Source organism: Symphalangus syndactylus, chromosome 14, assembly GCF_028878055.3.
Source record: "Symphalangus syndactylus isolate Jambi chromosome 14, NHGRI_mSymSyn1-v2.1_pri, whole genome shotgun sequence".
Taxonomy (NCBI): Eukaryota; Metazoa; Chordata; class Mammalia; order Primates; family Hylobatidae; genus Symphalangus; species Symphalangus syndactylus.
This window is the reverse complement of record NC_072436.2, coordinates 70525048-70546082: the sequence shown is the minus strand read 5'-3', so window position 1 is coordinate 70546082 and position 21035 is coordinate 70525048. Positions and strand designations below refer to the sequence as shown.

The 21035-nt window shown below is 39.2% G+C and overlaps 1 protein-coding gene across 3 annotated transcripts in view; it reads left to right on the top strand.

The window, feature by feature from the left end:
- Positions 1-21035, top strand: part of GMCL1 (germ cell-less 1, spermatogenesis associated) — a 55234-nt gene that overhangs the window by 19853 nt on the left and 14346 nt on the right. For 2 of the 3 annotated variants that reach the window (XM_055242528.2, XM_063617863.1), the window contains exons 8-11: positions 726-816; positions 6522-6659; positions 12960-13029; positions 16548-16623. In XM_055242528.2, the coding sequence (XP_055098503.1) occupies positions 726-816; positions 6522-6659; positions 12960-13029; positions 16548-16623 (375 nt within the window). The remainder of the gene's footprint in view (positions 1-725; positions 817-6521; positions 6660-12959; positions 13030-16547; positions 16624-21035) is intronic. The other variant, XM_055242529.2, reaches the window with a different exon arrangement.

The window sequence follows — 21035 nt, the reverse complement described above, 5'->3', positions numbered from 1 at the left end:
TCCTTTTTCCCATGTTAATTTCTTGCTTTTATAATCTCATATAGTATTTAGTGAAATTGAGTTGTTAGTGAGTAGAATAAATTAGTATAAAATTTCTGATTTAATATACATATATGTTAAACCTTTACCTTTTTAATACAGTAATCTCCAGTGTGTTACCATAAATACTTCTGAAGGATTGGATTGGCTTACTCCTTAGCACACACATCCAATTTTTATCACTGGACTATGATTTTTTTTTTCTTTTTTTCCTGGAGACAAGGTCTTGCTGTGTCACCTAGACTAGAACATAGTGGTGCGATCATGGCTCACTGCACCTCGACCGTTAGGGTTCAGAAGGTTCTCCCACCTCAGCCTCTTGTGTAGCTGGGACTCCAGATGCATGCCACTATGTCCAGCTAATCTTTTTTTTTTTTTTTTTTTTTGTAGAGATGGGGTTTGACCATGTTTCCCAGGCTGGTCTAAACCTCTCTCAAGTTATCTGCCTGCCTTGGCCTCCCAAGTGCTGGGATTATAGGTGTGAGCCACAGCACCCAGCCATTGGACTATGATAATGACATGATAAATTGAGTGCTTATAGTTGTACTTTCTTTCTTGCAATTGCTGGTAAAGTAGAAGTTAAATTTTTTAGCTATTATATTTTAAGGTGAAAGCAATTTGAAAATGTAAAATCATAAAATGATGAAATTTCTTAATTGTTTTCTTATTTAATTTTTTTAACCTAGTGGATGTTCCTTCAACTTGTGCCTTCTTGGAATGGATCTTTAAAACAGCTTTTGACAGAAACAGATGTCTGGTTTTCTAAACAGAGGAAAGGTAGGCCTGAAGTTTTTGAGAACTTTCCTTTTAAAAGGAAATTTATTAAAATCAGGCCCCGTGAGAACAGAAAATAAATTAATTAATTAAATGAAATCAGGCCCTGACTTGTTTACAGACTTAATTTTAGAGCTTGGAGAAGACCTTAGCAATTATCTACTCCAGCCCCTCATTTACAGTGAGAAAATCAAGGCTAGATAAGAAAAATACCTTAACTATCATTATCTGAATTGTTACCCCTTGAACTGTCATCATACTCTTGATCGCCAAAAACTATTGTTTTTCCCATTTTATCACCAACAGATCTTGTTGATTGCATTTGTCTTGACCACACTGAGTTTTCTCTAACAAGCTATACCTGTCAGGCAACCATTCTTAACATAGGGGCCATAGATAGGCTTCCATGTGTCACTGACCCCCAAAAGTGGGTACAGAATTTGGTATGTGTGTGTGCTGCTGCATACATTTGTGGGAGGAGAGCCTCCATACCTTCCATCGGATTCTCAGTGGAGACTGATCTAAAATTGGTTAAGATCAACTGCCGTAAGGTCTTATCTGTGCAAAGGAGGGCATGCAATGTAAAAAAAATACGTGGTGTATGTTAAAATGTATGTATGTTATTTTTTACTTTGCTAAAACATATCTAGAGAAAGTATTTTTTACAGCTGTCAGGTGCAAAGAACTGGATAAATCATAATCCTTAGTTCGTGATTTTCTTAGTTTATGGCCACCTTTTTGGTTTATTTTTAATACGTTGAGCCTTTGTGACCTAATCTTTGAGTACTAGAACATCAGTAACTTCAGTCTAACTCATGTGCCTCTTTTCTATTGTGTCCCTCTGACTTTTCCTAACCACCATCTTGAACTTCGTGTTTATTCTTTTGCTTTAAAAATATATATTATTGTACCATGTATGTATGTCTTAACATATATTACATAGTGGTGTGCTAATAAGCTGACTCTGAAAAAATAATCCTTGATTAGTGCCATTTCTTAATTCCCATGGTACAAATTTTCCCGTCATGGCTGATTGATTGCAAGCTACCAACATGACATCACTGAATGAGAAAGGAGATGCACACAGCTCCTATGAGCCAGCAGCAACACGCCACTGTATATCATTTTGTTTTAGTTGTTATGGAACTATGTCACATTGTGGCCTTAATTTTAATTTCCTTTATAACTAAAGAGATTGAACGACTCAATATGGTATTAGCCATATGTGTCCTCTTCTGTGAGATATCTGTTCAGGTATGTTTCCTATTTTAATGTCAGATTTGTCTTTTCTTATTGATTTGTAGGCATTCTTTATATATTCCTGATAACTAATCCTTTGTCATAAATATGTTCTGCACTTCCAGTTTGTAGGTTATCTTTTTAATTTATTAAAGATGTCTTTTTGGTTGGGTGCCATGGCTCACGCCTGTAATCCCAGCACTTTGGGAGGTCAAGGCAGGAGGCACACTTGAGCCCAGGAGTTCAAGGACAGCCTGGGCAACATATCAAGACCCTGTCCCTACAAAAAATTTAAAGAATTAGCAGGGCAGCCTGGCACGGAGGCTCATGCCTGTACTCCCAGCACTTTGGGAGGCTGAGGTGGGTGGATCACAAGGTCAGGAGTTGGAGACCAGCCTGGCCAACATGGTGAAGCCCCATCTCTACTAAAAATACAAAAATTAGCTGGGTGCAGTGGCAGGTGCCTGTAATCCCAGCTGCTACAGAGGCTGAGGGAGGAGAATCGCTTGAAACCAGAAGGCGGAGGTTGCAGGGGGCCGAGATTGCGCCACTGCACTCCAGCCTGGGCAACAAGCGAAACTCTGTCTCAAAAAAAAAAGAATTAGCAGGGTGTGGTGGCCTGCACTTGTCTGTATTCCCAGCTACTGGGGAGGCTGATGTCAGGGGAGGATCACCTGAGCCTGGGGATATTGGGGCTGCAGTGAGCCATGGCCACATACCACTGCACTCCAGCCTGGACAACAGAGTGAGACCCTGTCTCAAAAAAAAAAGGAAAAAAAAGTCTTTTGATGAATAGATACTCTTAATTTTAAAATTTCATGCTCTTTATATCTTAGTTAAATGTATTTTATAGAATTATTTTATGTAGTCAGATTTCCTACCTCAGAGCCAGATAAATTATTTTTCTATAAAGCTCCTGAAGTAAAAATGTGTAAAGAACCATATCAGCGAAATATAACTTGATTTCCTTGCAGAACAAAAATATTAAACTTGTATCTTAAATTATACTTTTGTGTTACATTATGGCAATTAAAGAAGGACTAGGGAAATTATAGAGGAGAAAAGTAGGGGAAAGCATTTAAATAAACAGAACAGAGAGAAAAGCTGAAAGAGACAAGGATAGTGAAGAAGTTAAAAAGACAAAGGGACTCAGTAGAAACAGTAGATATTAGGCAAATGTTGATAGAACCTTATGATCATTTGTGCTCCAGATAGATCCACCACAGCAATCAATCAAAAGAGAAATTGCCTTGTAGCCTAAGTGGCAGAAACTAGAGAAGCAAGCTGTGGTCTACTTCTGGTTTCCCACTTGAGGCTCTCCCTCCCAGCCCCTGAGGTGTGAAAGTATACAGTTCAAGATAACTTTTCAGGGATACATTGATTGCACAAACCAAAATGTATGTCTAATGCTCTTGTTTTTCTGTGAAGATTTTATAGAGTCATTTTCAGTAGTTTTACAATTATAAATAAGATGCATACTTAGGAAATAGGATAGAAAAATCACTTGTGATTCCTCACTTGTTATATTTTGGTATATATCTTTACTCTTTTTTTTTTTTTTTTTTTTTGAGATGGAGTCTTGCTCTGTCACCCAGGCTGGAAGTGCAGTGGTGCGATCTTGGCTCACTGCAATCTCCGCCTCCCATATTCAAGCAATTCTCCTGTCTTGGCCTCCCAAGTAGCTGGGACTACAGGTGCATGCCACCACACCCAGCTAATATTTTGTATTATTAGTAGAGACAGAGTTCACCATGTTGGCCAGGCTGGTCTTGAACTTCTGGCCTCGAGTGATCTGCCTGCCTCAGCCTCCCAATGTGCTAGGATTACAGGCATGAGCCACCACACCTGCCATATATTTTTGTATATTTCTTTTAAGTTTTCTTAATTATTTGACTTTTCAGATCTATATGGATCAGGACTACAAGAAACAATGGAAATTTAGAAAGTTTTCTACACAATTATACTTAAGGATTGCTATTGAATTTGGCTGATGGAATAAGTATGGCTACATGTTGTCCAGCAAGAAACTTTAAAACATTTTTTTTGGTTCTGTAAATTCTTACAGAAGTAAATGAGCCAGTCTCTTCTACAGCCTTGACAAAAAGGCTTCATGAGATATAATCACCAGATCTCTATGAGACAATCCAGAATTAGATTTTTCTATCTTGTTCATGTGACAGAACACCTGTAAAAATAAAATGGTATTCTCAGCACACCCCATGAAATTAGCACATTTTATTCAACATATGAACTAGAACCAATGTTGTTATTTTTAAAAGCAAGAGATATAAATCCACTGTCACACACCTGTTGTATAAATAAGCAAAGTTAACTATTAATTTTTTAATGAATTTACTGCTTTCTTGTTTGCTTTGCTGACTCTAGGCAGGTGCCAAGGGAATACAAAAAATCTATGAGATAATGTGGAAATATTTTCATTAACTTGGCTGTCTTTTTACAATTTTCAGAAAAAAAATATTTTAGTGGGGAACACCTTCTGGTCTACAGAAAACCTGTGTTCCGTGTGAAGCATGGTTTGAGACATAATAGTCTATAATGGCAACTGTCATGTTTTTCTCCTTATCCTTAATAGCAACAGAACTGAGTATACATACTCTGCTGGGTATATGTTGTTTAATAGAAAACATAAACTACGGCTCATGCACAAATACCTGTTTGATAGCAGTAACTCTAAACCTTTCCTTCTGACTCATGAAAGCACACTGGAATGTAACTGAGGGTAATTTTTAGGAATAACCTTAAATTCTCCCTAAAAGAAAAAAAATTATATACTTCATAAACTTGAATTATTCTATTTTCTTTTCTTTTTTTGAGACAGAGTTTCACTCTGTCACCCAGGCTGGAGTGCAGTGGCACGATCACGGCTCACTGCATCCTCTGCCTCCCGGGTTTAAGCAATTCTCTGCCTCAGCATCCCAGGTAGCTGGGATTACAGGTGCCCACTACCACGCCGGGTAATTTTTTTTTTTTTTTTTTTTTGAGACAGAGTCTTGCTCTGTCGCCCAGGCTAGAGTGCAGTGGCGCAGTCTCGGCTCACTGCAAGCTCCGCCTCCCAGGTTCACGCCATTCTCCTGCCTCAGCCTCCCGAGTAGCTGGGACTACAGGCGCCCGCCACCACGCCCAGCTAATTTTTTTTTTGTATTTTTAGTAGAGATGGGGTTTCACTGTGGTCTCAATCTCCTGACCTTGTGATCTGCCCGCCTCGGCCTCCCAAAGTGCTGGGATTACAAGCGTGAGCCACCACGCCCGGCCAGCTAATTTTTTTTGTATTTTTAGTAGAGACGGGGTTTCACCATCTTGGCCAGGCTGATCTTGAACTCCTGACCTCATGATCCACCCTCCTCAGCCTCCCAAAGTGCTGGGATTACAGGCGTGAGCCACCACGCCCGGCCAAATTATTCTGTTTTCAGTATTATTATTATTATTATTTATTTTGGAGACAAGGTCTTGCTCTGTCACACAGACTGGAGTGCAGTGGCGCAATCATAGCTCACTGCAAGCTGAAACTCCTGGGCTCAAGCAGTCTTTCCACCTCAGCCTTCCTGAGTAGCTGAGTCTGCAGACACATGCCACCACACCTTGCTAATTTTTTTATTTTTATTTTTTGTAGAGATGGGAGTCTCACAGTGTTGGCCAGGCTGGTCTTAGACATCCTGGACTTAAGTGATCCTTCCACCTTAGCCTCCTAAAGTGCCAGGATTACAGGTGTGAGCCACCGTGTCCAGCCTTGAATTATCTTAGTAATAACTGAATACTACCCAACTGTTGCATATCTATGGCTACAATGTCTGTCTTTATTTTATTTTATTGTAATAGAGATAGCATCTCACCATGTTGTCCAGGCTGGTCTCGAACTCCTGGGCATAAACAATCTGCCAGCCTCAGCCTCCCAGAATGCTGGGATCACAGGCGTGAGCCACCACGCCTAGCCATACAATGTCTTTCTTATTTTGTATTTCAATAGAGAATTAATATATTAACTAAAGTTCATTACATGTAGCTGAAATGTAAGTTAAAAGAAATTAAGAGATATTCTTTGTCCTGTGTACCTTATCCTTGAGTGAGGCCTCTGGGCTCCAGAGTTTCACTGGCCTGTTCAGTTCTTGGGAGGGGGATTCTGGTAAGAGTGTGTAACCCTAAGTACCTTTCTTAAGCCTTCCTTTCCCAACTTGCTGCGCTATACATGCCAAATGCCCAGAAACAGCTGAATTCCCAGCCCAGGGGTTTCATTAGGACCAAAGTTAATTTCCTGGGATTTTTAAATAAATCTCCTTATTTTTTTTTTTATCTGTAAACCTAAGGTTTATAAAATTCTTGAGAACTTTGAAACTAGCTTATTTTGTATCCTAATAGACATGAGTGTACGTGTGTATCCCCCGTCCATAAAAACATTTAAGAATAATAGGTTTGAAAAGAATGGCTGTTTAACTTAACGTGGTTTTTTATAGATTTTGAAGGTATGGCCTTCCTTGAAACTGAACAAGGAAAACCATTTGTGTCAGTATTCAGACATTTAAGGTTACAATATATTATCAGTGATCTGGCTTCTGCAAGAATTATTGAACAAGATGCTATTGTACCTTCAGGTAAGAGAACATAATTTGTAATTTTAAGTAATATATTTCTGATTATAACAGTAATATAGATCATAGAAAAGAACAAGGAAGGAAGTAGAAATTATTATTAATCCCAGAAAGGTATACATCTTTATGCCAAAGTGGAATCATCCTATAGAGGTAATTTTCTGTGCTTACATATCATGAGTATTTTCCCATATCATATTTCATTAAATACTCTCTAGAATATTTAAATGATTATCTAGTATTCTGTAGTATGGATGTTCTTTAATTTAATAAACCAGTACATGATTTTGGATCAGACTTTTAAAAATGGCTTTTGAAGTATTTAAAGATCATAACTGATTTTTCTATTAGTGCTCCTTAAATTTGTTTATTTTGTTTTTTTCTTATTCTAAAGTTTTAAACTTCATGTTGAAGCAAATGTGTCTTTGCTAATTGTAATTTAAATTTTTTGAAATAACTACTGATTTACCTTTCTGAGTTAAATCTCTAGTGCTTGTGAATAACTCCATTTAGTACTATATATACATATAAGAAATGGAAAATAGAATTTCTGTTTGAACATTTACATGTAATATTTGTAGTAATAATTAGAGTTATAGATTTGTCTAAAAAGTCGTGATTGTTTTTGACACTTTAATTGTGACATAGCTGTATGTTTATAAATTTAAATTGTTCCTGATATCTATATACTTATTTGGAAAGGAATCGAAGGGAAGGGAAACTTAGAGTTAACTCTTCTGGTATATTTGGAAGTGATGCATTTTTATAAAATCACTTTAGCAAGTTTATAGATAACTGTTTAAGTCACAAATTCTCTGAATTTTACATTGCTTGTAGTATAGCAGTTCTATAATAGTTTTAGTATCTGTTAAATACCAGGCCCTAGCAATGATGTAATATTAGATGCCAAAGCCAATTACATATGCCACTCTAACTGTACTTCCTTTTAAGGCTTTTTACAAATGAATTTTGAAAGAGATTGGGGAAAAGTTTGTTCTAAAGTAGTTTAATTTAAGTGTGCCTGTGATGCAAGTGGATAAGCTTTATATTTTTGGATTGCAAGATGGGTACAAGTATTTCTAGTCTAAAATATTTTATTCAGTATAAAATCAGAAAGAATTTAGATCCTGTATTTTTTGGCAGATTTCAGTCATTGTTACCGTATCTTACAGATAATTATTTATCACATTGTGAAGAGACAGAAGGAAGCCACCTAATTCACATTATTGAGATAGATTGACATATGCTCTCAGTAGGAAGGTATCTTAGATTTGAAATTAGTTGAAATTATTTTGATTAATCAACCTCAAACTTGATCGTTCTTCAGAAATAGTGCAAAACGTGTTAACATTAATCAAAGTTAGGCGTTTGGCAATATGGGGGATTTGGGTACATCTGTCTACCATCTTTAGGTGAAAAATTTAGAAATATGTTTAATTAAAAGTTGAATTGGGACTTTGTATAGAAGCATTTTATTTTAGGATTCAACTGTGTCAAGCACAGTTGAACTCCATTATTTCATGGAATTAGGTTTATCTTAGGTCATTAGGTTCATTAACTGTCTTATTCCATACTCTTGTCATGCTTTCCTCCACTTGGATACATCTGACCTATCTTGTTACCATTCCTCCCAGACCTTTCTACTATATGCCCTGGAACCAGGGACAACAAAATCTTCTATCTCTTCCCTCCTTTTTTTTTTTTTTTAAACTTCCAGAGGAAGCTATTTTCCCTCCGTAGAAGACTTTCTGGCTCTCACACCCTGCTAATATAGGGCCAGGAGACCACCGTCCTAGCCCCCTCAGTGTGCACTTACCAAACCATTATTGCATGCCATCTGAGCTTGTTTTCTCTCCTGACCGCTAGTCATTTCTTTGCATTCATTTAAAACTTAGACACTTATTTTAGTGTCGATTTCTCCCCCAATCCAGTCACATAATATGTCCATATGAACAAATACATTTAATATCCCAGCCTCCTAGTAGTTATTTGACCTCAGCTCTCAGCCTCCTAGTTATTTGACCTCTTTGCCAAACATTAGGCACTTTCTTCCTAAAACCTGGATATGCCATGAACCTTGTGAACCCAGAATTTCTCAGCATCAGAAACCTGGTAGTTTTCAGGCTATTATAAAACCTAGCATGTTCATAGCCTCATTCCCTTTTACACTGCTCTTTAACTTCCAATCCATGTTAAGCCCTTCATTTTCTGCCAGTCTTTCAAACCTCTCCTGCCTTTTCTTCCCTCTCAGGCTTGGATTTCATGATAGATCATGTTAGGTCACTCTCACAGTTGTCTTCAACTCTGTGTCCTTCACTTGGCAAAATCCTAAAACTAAATTAAACCTTCTTTGTTCCTATACCCTCTACTTTGTGCTGAGTACCGCTGCAGAGCATCCTACAGCTTTCGTATTGGTGTCACTGCAAATTCACATTTCAACACTAAGCTTGAACCTTGGGACTTCTTACACTACTTTTAGTTCATTATTTCTCTTTTTCATTTCCTTCAGCAATTGTATCAATTTCTGCCACTCTGTTCCAACTTTCTACCCAATTACCTCATTGTCAGTTTTGTGAAAATAAGTTACTAAAAATGAAGAGGTATATAAATCCATGTAATAAATTCAGAAAATAGCTTCAGAACTAGATTTTTATGTTATTATACATAAGCATTTTTGAACCAGGCTTCTCCATAATTTTGTGTTAATATTTTATACCTAGATGCTCTATACAGAATACTCTTATTTGTCCATGTAGGAATTTTTACTATGTAAATGTTTAGTCACTCATCTTCATTATCTACATCTGATGTATGTGTTTCATAAAGTAGTTCAACTCATAGGCTTAGTTTTTTGCTATAAGCCATATTAGTTTTAAGTGGATTCATGTGAGTGTATGTATACCTGAAGATACACTTTTCCCTTCACTTAAACAAAAAATACTAGGCAAATTAGGAAGTATCTTTTTTTGCTTTTTAAAGCCTGTAAATGTAAGACATGAGATTTTCAAATAATATGGTTTTAGAGGTCCCCTTCCCATATTCTTTGTGTAAAACTAGGGAAATAATCTAAATAAATTCAATCTAATGTATCTCATTTATTCCATTGGGAAAAGACTGTGTTTATATTCAAAAACTGCCGTAGACTAGATCACAGCTGCAGATCAGATGTGTGACACTGTCAAATACCACCTTGAAATGCCCATTTTTTTTCCCCCTGCAGGCTGGGGAGGGGTGGGCAGGTAGAGACAGAGTCTTGCTATGTTACCCAGGCTGTTCTCAAACTTCTAGTCTTAAGCAGTGCTTCTGCCTCGGTCTCCCAAAATGCTGGAATTACAGGCATGAGTCACTGTACCCAGCCCCTATTTTGAGTTTTTGTTTTGGACCTTGGTCTGATAAAGTTTAAAATAAGTGCTGAAACATATTACTATTTAGTCAAAGTTTAGTCTACTTAGTCAAAGTTTCTTGAAGGCACTTTTTCAGAATCTTTCCAGCCAACAGTAGCTCTCTGCCAAAAAGGATTCTGGCAAACTCTTCCTAGTGTTTCTTCCTTTTTGGAGATGATTGCATACAAACATATTGAAAACTCTGTGTAAAGGAACCTGCTTCACTTATTTTCATCCCATATTTTACCAGGGATTCTTTTTTTTTCCTTTTGCAATGCTGTTAACATTGCATTTGAACTTGTGTTACATTGACTTATTTTTGGAATGCTGCTTTTAAGACATGGAACCTAGAATCCTTGCGCTACCTATGACCAGAATGATTTCAAGTTTGACTTTTTATTCTTTTGGATTAAACTATGACAAGAGGAACAAAAATATGTATTCGTGATTTTAACTGGTTAAAATGCTTTTGGTTTTAAAGGAGGTTATACAAAAATTGTTGGAATTTAAATTCTAAAACATTTTTGGCTGGGCGTGGTGGCTCACGCCTGTGATCCCAGCACTTTGGAAGGCCGAGGCAGGTGGGTCACAAGTTAAGGAGATCACGACCATCCTGGCCAACATGGTGAAACTCCGTCTCTACTAAAATACAGAAAATAAGCCAGGTGTGGTGGCACATGCCTGTAATCCCAGCTACTCGGGAGGCTAAGGCAGGGGAATTGCTTGAACCTGGGAGGTGGCGGTTGCTGTGAACCCAGATCGTGCCACCACACTCCAGCCTGGTGACAGAGCAAGACTCTGTCTCAAAAAAAAAAAAAAAAAAAAAATTATGGGATACATCTAACATGATATTTGAGAATATACACGTATGTCTAACTCTTTCATTCCAATTTTACAAATGAGTCATAAAACGCCATATGCTATCTCTAGATCAATGAGTTTGAAACTCCAGGCATTTTAATAGGTAGGGATCAGCTTTAAATATATATATACATATATATATAAAATAATTTTTTTAAAATATACATGTGTATGTGTGCTGAGTCATGCAATAGTTGCTACTAGTATTTACCTATGAAGACAAATTATCTGTGCTAGACACTTAAATTCCTTATAATAGCAAAAATATAATTTTGGAGGACCCTGAAAGAAAGATTCAAAAGTGTATTTAGGCCAGACATGGTGGCTCACGCCTGTAATCCCAACACTTTAGGTGGCCGAAGCAGGAGACCCCTTCTCCACAAAAATGGAAAAACTAGCTAGGCATGGTGGCAGACACCTGTAGTCCCAGCTACTCTGGAGGCTGAGAGGAGAATTGCTTGAGCCCAGGAGTTCAAGGCTGCAGTTTACCAAGATAGGGCCACTGGATTCCAGCCTGGGCCACAGAGTGAGACCCTGTTTTAAGGAAAGACAACAGTAAGTCATTGGAAGTCACCTAATTACTTTTATTAAGTAGAGACCTAGGAAGTGACAATCCAGATTTTAATTGCGCCACGATTTCTACCCCTCTTTTAAATAGAGATTGAGAAATAATTTAAGAACTTAAAAAAATAGAAAAACTACCCATTCTAGTTGGGAATAAACAAGAGCAGAAAGATAAATAGTGCCAAGCCAATTCTACTTTTATTTATTTATTTTTTTTGAGGCAGAGTCTTGCTCTGTTGCCCAGGTTTTGAGTGCATTGGTGTGTCCAGGACTCACTGCAGCCTTGACCTCCCAGGCTCAAGAGATCTTCCTGCCTCAGCCTCCTGAGTAGCTGGGACTACAGGCGCACGCCACTATGTCCACCTAATTTTCATGGTTTTGGAGAGATCAGGTCTCACTGTGTTGCCCAAGCTGGTCTAGAACTCCTGGGCTCAAGTGATCCTCCTACCTCAGCCTCCCAAAGTGCTTGGGATTACAGGCATGAGCCATCTCACCTGGTCTACTCTTATTTTTAATCTGTTTTTATCTGAAATAACTAACGTTTCCACTTACACAGGCTTATTTTGTGGGAAAAATATTTATTATTAAAGGAATATCTATAATTATAATTTTTATTCTATTTAGAATAATTTAAAATATTTTAATTTTTATATTATCTAAATCTAATATTCTAGAATTATTTATTGAGTGTGCATGTTTCATCTACGAATTTAGGGATGGCTTATTTCCCAAAAAACCAATTTTTTTTATGTTAATAACGGAAGAGTTTATTATTCAATTTTCTGTCAGAACTTCTGTAAAAACTAAAAATATAGTTTCAGGTATGATTTTTACAGTTGGAAAATTAATATGAACTATGAAAAGGAAAACATTAAATGCAAGAATATGCTTTTAACTATCCAATTTAAATGTATGCAATATAATAAGTACAGTCTAGCCGGAGACAAAGTTATATAACCTTTACCACTTTAAAGATCATTAAGCCATTACAGTATTTTTGTAAAATATAAGCTACCTACCGGGGTCTTTTGTTTGTTTGTCTGTCTGTTTGATTGTTTGAGACAGAGTCTCGCTCTGTCACCCAGGCTGGAGTGCAGTGGCATGATCTTGGCTCCTTGCAACCTCCACCTCCTGGGTTCAAGCGATTCTCCCGCCTCAGCCTCCCAAGTAGTTGGGATTACAGACACCCGCCACCACACCCGGCTAATTTTTGTATTTTTAGTAGAGATGGGGTTTTGCCATGTTAGTCAGGCTGATCTCGAACTCCTGACCTCAGGTGATCCACCTGCCTTGGCCTCCCAAAGTGCTGGGATTATAGGCATGAGCCATCATGCCTGGCCTAAGCTACCTAATTTTTAAATTGCTATTTTAAACTTGTATTTAGAAATGGTAACAATTTTATCAACTATGCATGTTTAAATCCTTTATGTCATTATTTATTATTATTAAATCTTCAGTCATTATTTATTATTATTAATTTATTCTTACATTTCAGAATGGCTGTCTTATGTGTATAAACAGCAGTGGTTTGCTATGCTGCGGGCAGAACAGGACAGTGAGGTGGGGTAAGTATATTATACCATATCATTTTTCATTAAAAAAATTTGCTATGAATTTTTTAATGCATTCATTATGTTGAAAAATCATTAGCAGTATTGAAAACTCAAGCTGTTGAAGTAAAGATCATATAATCACTTTTTATTATATTTTTGCAACATTATCAGTCTTATAAATGTCTTTCTGGTCAATTAGTATAATGCAATTATTGAAATGTCATTTGCTTTATTAGTAAAATTGAACATGTAATCCATATATACTTTGTTTTACTTAGTATCATATGATTTTCTTTAATGCTTTCATAAAGCATAATTTTTATATTTATGTCTAGGTAAATCTGTTTTTCTTATTTATGGTAGTATTGTCAAATGCTAGTTAATGTAATAAATAGTTTTTGAAGACCTTTAAGTCTAAAATGAATTTAAAAACCATCCAGGCTGGGCACGGTGGCTCACGCCTGTAATCCCAACACTTTGGGAGGCTGAGGTGGGAGGATCACTTGGGGTCAAGAGTTCGAGACCAGCCTAGCCAACATAGTGAAACCCTGTCTCTACTAAACCCTGGAAGTGGAGGTTGCAGTGAGCCGAAATTGCTCCACTGCACTTCCAAGCCTGGGGGATAGAGTGAGACTCTGTCTCAAAAAAAACAAAACAACAACAACAAAAACACCATCTGGTTACAGATACCTTCCCCAAAAACATATGACTACCCCCACAAAACATTAATCCTCCTTCTTCATCTTAAAGGAAAGATGTATAGTGCTTTGTAGTTCACAGAACTTTTATATTTGTGATTTGATCCTTCTGCTAGCTTCTTAATATATAGGTATTGTGGAGAGACTGAGTATACAGAAAGACCTTCAAAGTTTAATTTTTTGCCCTGATCTCTTTGAACTCATTTTTATATATCAAATAATTTTTTAAAATAATGACCTAATTATAAGTTTTCATCCAAACAGTACGTGTATGAAAGTATTACATAAATTCATGATGATTATGTCATTTTTATTATCCAGGATCCTAGTTTCTACTTTGATTATAATTATATACTTTTTCAAACATATTCCCAGTATATTTATCCAGCATAAATAATAGTAAGATTGTTGAGGCTGGGTGCAGTGGCTCACACCTGTAATTCCAGCACTTTGGGAGGCCGAGGTGGGCGGATCACCCGAGGTCAGGAGTTTGAGACAAGCCTGACCGAGATGGAGAAACCCCATCTCTACTAAAAATACAAAATTAGCCGGGTGCAGTGGCGCATGCCTGTAATCCCAGCTACTCAGGAGGCTGAGGCAGGAGAATCACTTGAACCCGAGAGGCGGAGGTTGCAGTGAGCCAAGATCATGCCATTGCACTCCAGCCTGGGCAACAAGAGCAAAACTCCGTCCCAAAAAAAAAAAAAAAAAAGATTGTTGAAATACAAATAATAAATTGAAACCAAAAAGTGAGCTATTTAATGGAATTGAGAACTGAAGCATTTTGTAGTATATGAAGTAACAATGAGCTATTTAATGGAATTGAGAACTGAAGCATTTTGTAGTGTATGAAGTAACGTATAAATCATCCTTCTGTATATTCAATTTTTAAATTTTGGATGTTCTTTATTTTTCATGATTTTCCTCACCCATGTCCTTATTGAGGGTAATATAGAGTCTCATCTAAGATACTGCACTAGAATAAGTCTTTAGTTTTTTGCCTTAAGAAGTACAGTTATTTTGGGGGGATTGGTTTCAGGACCCCTGCGTATACCAAAATCCGCACATACTCTACTACCACAGTTAGTTGGCCCTGCAAAACCCACATATACAAAAAGTTGGCTCTCCATATACACAGATTTCACATCCCACAAATACTGCATTTTTGATCTGATTTTGATTGAGAAAAATCTGTGTATAAATGGACCCAAGCAGTTCAAACCTGTTGTTCAAGGGTCAACTGTATATGATTATATTCCCCCTTAGGAAATGTTCTGTTCGGCAGGTACCAATCATCTGCTCACTGCTGCAGGACTGCTAAAGTGAGGAAGACACTATATTCCCTGGATTCTAGGTTATAATCTGGTGTCAAATCTCCCTCTGGGGTTGTCCTCATAAAACTCTTGTCTACATTGCCAAGAGGGTTATCTTTCTAAAACAGAAATAAAACTGTGTCACTTCTCTGCTTAAATATGTCCAGGGATATTTGATGACAGTTAAGGGACTATAGTATTGCTATTCAAGATTATTGAAGCTAGATGGTAAGAAAATTTGGCTCATACTATTTTCTCTGCTTTCATATGTTTGCAGTTTTTCATACCAAAAAGTTTAAAAGTTACAGAATAAATGCTTAGGAACTTGTTACCTACAAGAGCAGTTGAAACTTAGCATGATCTGTGGGGACTCTCAGCATTCTATCCCAGATGCCTTTAGCTTCATCTCCTTTCACGTTCATCCGCACTAAATGTGCACTAAATTCTTACGTTCATATGCTGCAGCTGCATTAAATTCCTTTACATTTGGTTTTCTGTTACCCTCCAGTTCCTTTTTATCCACTATTTATTTTGCCTGGAATACTCTTACCCCTCCATAGAATTCACCCCTTACCTCCACCCTACCCAACAAGCTTCCACTCAGGCACAAATAATATTTACTCTCTAATGATCCCCCTCTAACCCTGGGCAATAAATCTGTACCTTCTTCATGTACTTAACATCACAAACCACAAATTATTAATATTATTATAATTAACTGTAGTATAATTATTACCTATGTCTAGTTCCCTACTAAACTGAGCTCTTGGATATCAAGGACATGTTTTATTAGTCTTATTTACACTTACTTATTTATTGTATTTGTTTCATTATTTTGTTATGTATTATATGTGCTATTATTGTACCCAATTTCTAGGGATTTCATGTTGTGAATGAATATATGAATGAATGTATTATATTACTATTATCATTTCAAATAATGACGCTAATAATAATAATACCATATTTATTACAACTTTAGATAACAGTATTTCTCTTAGTTGATTCAGATTTTTAAACTAGGGAACCAAATAAAGACTTAACTGATAAAATTATACAGGCATTTTCTATTAAATATTGATTTTGCATAGTTACACTACATGAAAAATGGTTTGCATGTGAAACAAGTAATATTAAGTGGTAGGTGATATCAAGTCACATCTTATTTACAGAAATAATAGATTTTAGCTTATTTTACTTGGTAGTTAGACTTTTACTTTTTTTTTTTTTTTTGGCAAATAGAATTTTTCATTTTTCTTTCCTCTTCTCTGGTTTGGCTGAGCCCTAATAAAAGTAGTCCAGAAGTCAGGGCAATAAGTGAAACATAGAAGATATTAAATCTTTTTTATCTAGCAAAGGTAATAGACTAAATTTAATCAACACTTTCTTATTTTTATCTGTACCACAAAAATTTATTTTTAAATCTGGTAGCAAGATTTTCTGTTCTTAACTCATAGTTCTTTTTTAATTATTAATTGCATATTTTCTATGAAAGTTCATGTTTTATGTATATTTTTAGGCCTCAAGAAATCAATAAAGAAGAACTAGAGGGAAATAGCATGAGGTGTGGTAGAAAGCTTGCCAAAGATGGTGAAGTAAGTATGGGTTGTGACTGTTAATATTCTCATACAAATTGTATTATCAGCACATCCTGCACCTGTAAGTAATAATCATGACACCTGTCATACCTCAGAAGAGCTTGTTTGATACACTTTCTGTAGCATGATCTACTGGGAAAGGAGTTACAGCCACCACACTCAGTAGTGATTGAGTACTTGGCCTTGTATGAGAATGCTGAACTTAAATTTTGAGTTCAGGTAAGACATACAAGAAGAGGGTCCCTTAGCAATCCAGAAATTAAGATAAAGAAGAAATTGTGAGGGATCTGTTACATAGTCTTTTTTTTTTTTTTTTTTTTTTGAGACGGAGTCTTGCTCTGTCGCCCAGGCTGGAGTGCAGTGGCACAATCTCGGCTCACTGCAAGCTCCGCCTCCCAGGTTCACGCCATTCTCCTGCCTCAGCCTCTCCGTGTAGCTGGGACTACAGGCGCCCGCCACCACGCCCGGCTAATTTTTTGTAGTTTTAGTAGAGACGGGGTTTCACCGTGGTCTCGATCTCCTGACCTTGTGATCCGCCCGCCTCGGCCTCCCAAAGTGCTAGGATTACAAGCGTGAGCCACCGCGCCCAGCCGGGATCTGTTACATAGTCTTAAAAGTGATTCTGTGTTACAGTTGTCCTAAATCAAAGACATTCAAATCCATTGATTGTTACCCACATTAGGAATTACCTTTTCCCGGCCAGGTGCGGTGGCTCACGCCTGTAATCCTAGCACTTTGGAAGGCTGAGATGGGTGGATCACTTGAGGCCAGGAGTTCAAGACCAGCCTGGCCAACATGGTGAAACCCTGTCTGTACTAAAAATACAAAAGTTAGCCAGGCATGATGGTGCGTGCCTGTAAACCCAGCTACCAGGTAGGCTGAGGCATGAGAATCACCTGAACTCAGGAGGCGGAGGTTGCAGTAAGCTGAGATCATGCCACTGCACTCCAGCCTGGGCGACAAAGTGAGTCTCTATCTCAAAAAAAAAAAAGGTATTTTTCATTACCACCCAATATAAATGTATGTAAGTGAAAGAAAAGTATTTAAAAACAATACTTACCCCTGTGCATCCAGAAATTCTTTTTTCTATTTAATACTTTTATTTTATGTTATTTTTTAGAGACAGGCTCTCCCTCTGTCACCCAACCTGGAGTGCAGTGGCGTGACCACAGCTCACTGCAGCCTTTACCTCCCAGGCTCAAGCGCTCCTCCCATCCCAGCCTCCCAAATAGCTGGGATTGTAAGCATGAGCCACTGTGCCCAGCCTTCTATTTAATATTTTTTTAAAAAAACTGATTGTGGCTGGGCACGGCGGCTCACGCCTGTAATTCCAGCACTTTGGGAGACTGAGGCGGGCAGATCATGATGTCAAGAGATCAAGACCATCCTGGCCAACATGGTGAAACCCTGTCTCTACTAAAAATACAAAAATTAGCTGGGCGTGGTTTTGTATGCCTGTAGTCCCAGCTACTTGGGAGGCTGAGGCAGGAGATTGCTTGAACTCGTAAGACAGATGTTGCCATGAGTCAAGATTGCGACACTGCACTCCAGCCTGGTGACAGAGCGAGTCTCCATCTCAAAAAAAAAAAAAAAAAAAAAAAGATTGTATCTTATTAAATTGATTTTACAATCTGCTAGAGACATGAACTACATTTTTCAATATTCCCCCCTAACTAATCATAATTTTTACTTTTCAAAAAAAATCAGATACCCATTTGGTTATTTCTCTCCCAAACTTTTCCTCATTTTGAGTTTATTTTTAATTTTTAAAAGTTGATTGTTTTACGTTCACATTGATTGACTGATTGACAGTGTCTCACTGTGTCGCCCAGGCTGGAGTGCAGTGGCACCGTCATCGCCCACTGCAGCCTCAATGCTCTAGACTAAAAGCAACAGTCTCTGGAGTAGCTGAGACTATAGACATGTGCTACCACAGCCAGCTAATTTTACTTTTTACTTTTTGTAGAGATGGGGGTCTCCCTATGTTGCCCGGGCTGGTCTCGAATTCCTGGGCTCAAGAGATCTTCCTGCCTTAGCCTCCCAAAGTGCTGGGATTATAGGCATGAGCCACCACACCCAGCCTATGTTTGCCTTTATATTATGATAAATGTTCAGAGTATAAAAGAATAGTTTTCTTTAGTTCTCATTCTTCGTTGTTGCTGCTTTCAGATCTTCTTGTTACTTTGAAGCAAATCCTCCTCCTGAGAGGTGACAGCATGCTGGCAATCCTCACAGCCCTCGCTCGCTCTCGGGGCCTCCTCTGCCTGGGCTCCCACTTTAGCGGCACTTGAGGAGCCCTTCAGCCCACCGCTGCACTGTGGGAGCCCCTTTGTGGGCTGGCCAAGGCCAGAGCCGGCTCCCTCAGCTTGCAGGGAGGTGTGGAGTGAGAGGCGCGAGCGGGAACCGGGGCTGCGCTCTGCGCTTGCGGGCCAGCTGGAGTTCCGGGTGGGCGTGGGCTTGGCGGGCCCCACACTCGGAGCAGCCGGCCGGCCCTGCCGGCCCCGGGCAATGAGGGGCTTAGCACCCGGGCCAGCGGCTGCGGAGGGTGTACTGGGTCCCCCAGCAGTGCCAGCCCATTGGCGCTGCGCTCGATTTCTCGCCAGGCCTTAGCTGCCTTCCTGCGGGTCAGGGCTCGGGACCTGCAGCCAGCCATGCCTGAGCCTCCCACCCCCTCCGTGGGCTCCTGTGCGGCCCGAGCCTCCCTGATGAGCGCCACCCCCTGCTCCACGGTGCCTAGTCCCATCGACCACCCAAGGGCTGAGGAGTGCGGATGCACGGCGCGGGACTGGCAGGCAGCTCCACCTGCAGCCCTGGTGCGGGATCCACTGGGTGAAGCCAGCTGGGCTCCTGAGTCTGGTGGGGATGTGGAGAACCTTTGTGTCTAGCCCAGGGATTGTAAATATACCAATCGGCACTGTATCTAGCCCAAGGTTTGTAAACACACCAATCAGCACCCTGTGTCTAGCTCAGGGTTTGTGAATGCACCAATGGACACTCTGTATCTAGCTACTTTGGTGGGGCCTTGGAGAACCTTTATGTCTAGCTCAGGGATTGTAAATACACCAATCGACACTCTGTATCTAGTTAATCTAGTGGGGACATGGAGAACCTTTGTGTGTAGCTCAGGGATCGTAAACGCACCAATCAGCGCTCTGTCAAAACAGACCACTCCACTCTACCAATCAGCAGGATGTGGGTGGAGCCAGATAAGAGAATAAAAGCAGGCTGCCCGAGCCAGCAGTGACAACCCACTCGGGTCCCCTTCCACACTGTGGAAGCTTTGTTCTTTTGCTCTTTGCAATAAATCGCTACTGCCCACTCTTTGGGTCCACACTGCTTTTATGAGCTGTAACACTCACAGCGAAGGTCTGCAGCTTCACTCCTGAAGCCAGCGAGACCACGCGCCCACCAGGAGGAACGAACAACTCCAGACGCGCTGCCTTAAGAGCTGTAACACTCACTGCGAAGGTCTGCAGCTTCACTCCTGAGCCAGCGAGACCACGAACCCACCAGAAGGAAGAAACTCCGAACACATCTGAACATCAGAAGGAACAAACTCCGGACACGCCACCTTTAAGAGCAGTAACATTCACCGCGAGAGTCCACGGCTTCGTTCTTGAAGTCAGTGAGACCAAGAACCCACCAATTCCGGACACACTGCTATACCACCTACTACCGTTATTGTGGCCATAATTCACTGAGTTCACTGCCTTTCTTTTCTTTCTTCCTTTTTTTTTTTTTTTGAGACAGGGTCTCACTCTTGCCCAGGCTGGAGTGCAGTGGCACGATCATGACTCACTGAAGCCTTGACTTCCTGGGCTCAAGTGATCCTCACACCTGAGCCTCCCAAGTAGCTGGGACTACAAGAATGCACCACCACGCCTGGCTAAGTTTTTAAAATTTTTTGTAGAGACGTGGTCTCCCTATGTTGCCCAGGCTGTTCTCAAACTCCTGGGCTCAAGTGGTCCTCCTACCTTGGCCTCCCAAATTGTTGAGATTATAGGCGTGAGCCACCACGCCCAGCCCTCACTACCTTTCTTTACCACTACTCTTATTCTCAGTCTTGATGATTTCAATATCTCTATTCCTTGACCTTCCTTCCCCCGTGCTCCTGTGCTCCACCCTACCTCAGGCATCCATTCCCGTGAGCATACCCTCAATTTTTGCATTATTAATTACTATACCACCTTCAAAATCTCCATTTCAGGCATCCCGTTTTCAGATCCCACCTCGTCTTTCTAGCTCATTCTCTCTCGCACCTGGACTCCAACAATTTTTGAACTCCATTTGGATATACAGTACATTGTTTTTACAACCTTTCCCTATCACCTTTCTGATGACATTTCTACTTCTTTGTTTGCCTGACTTATATTTTATGATCCATCTTAAAATTGGTCCCTTGCTTACAC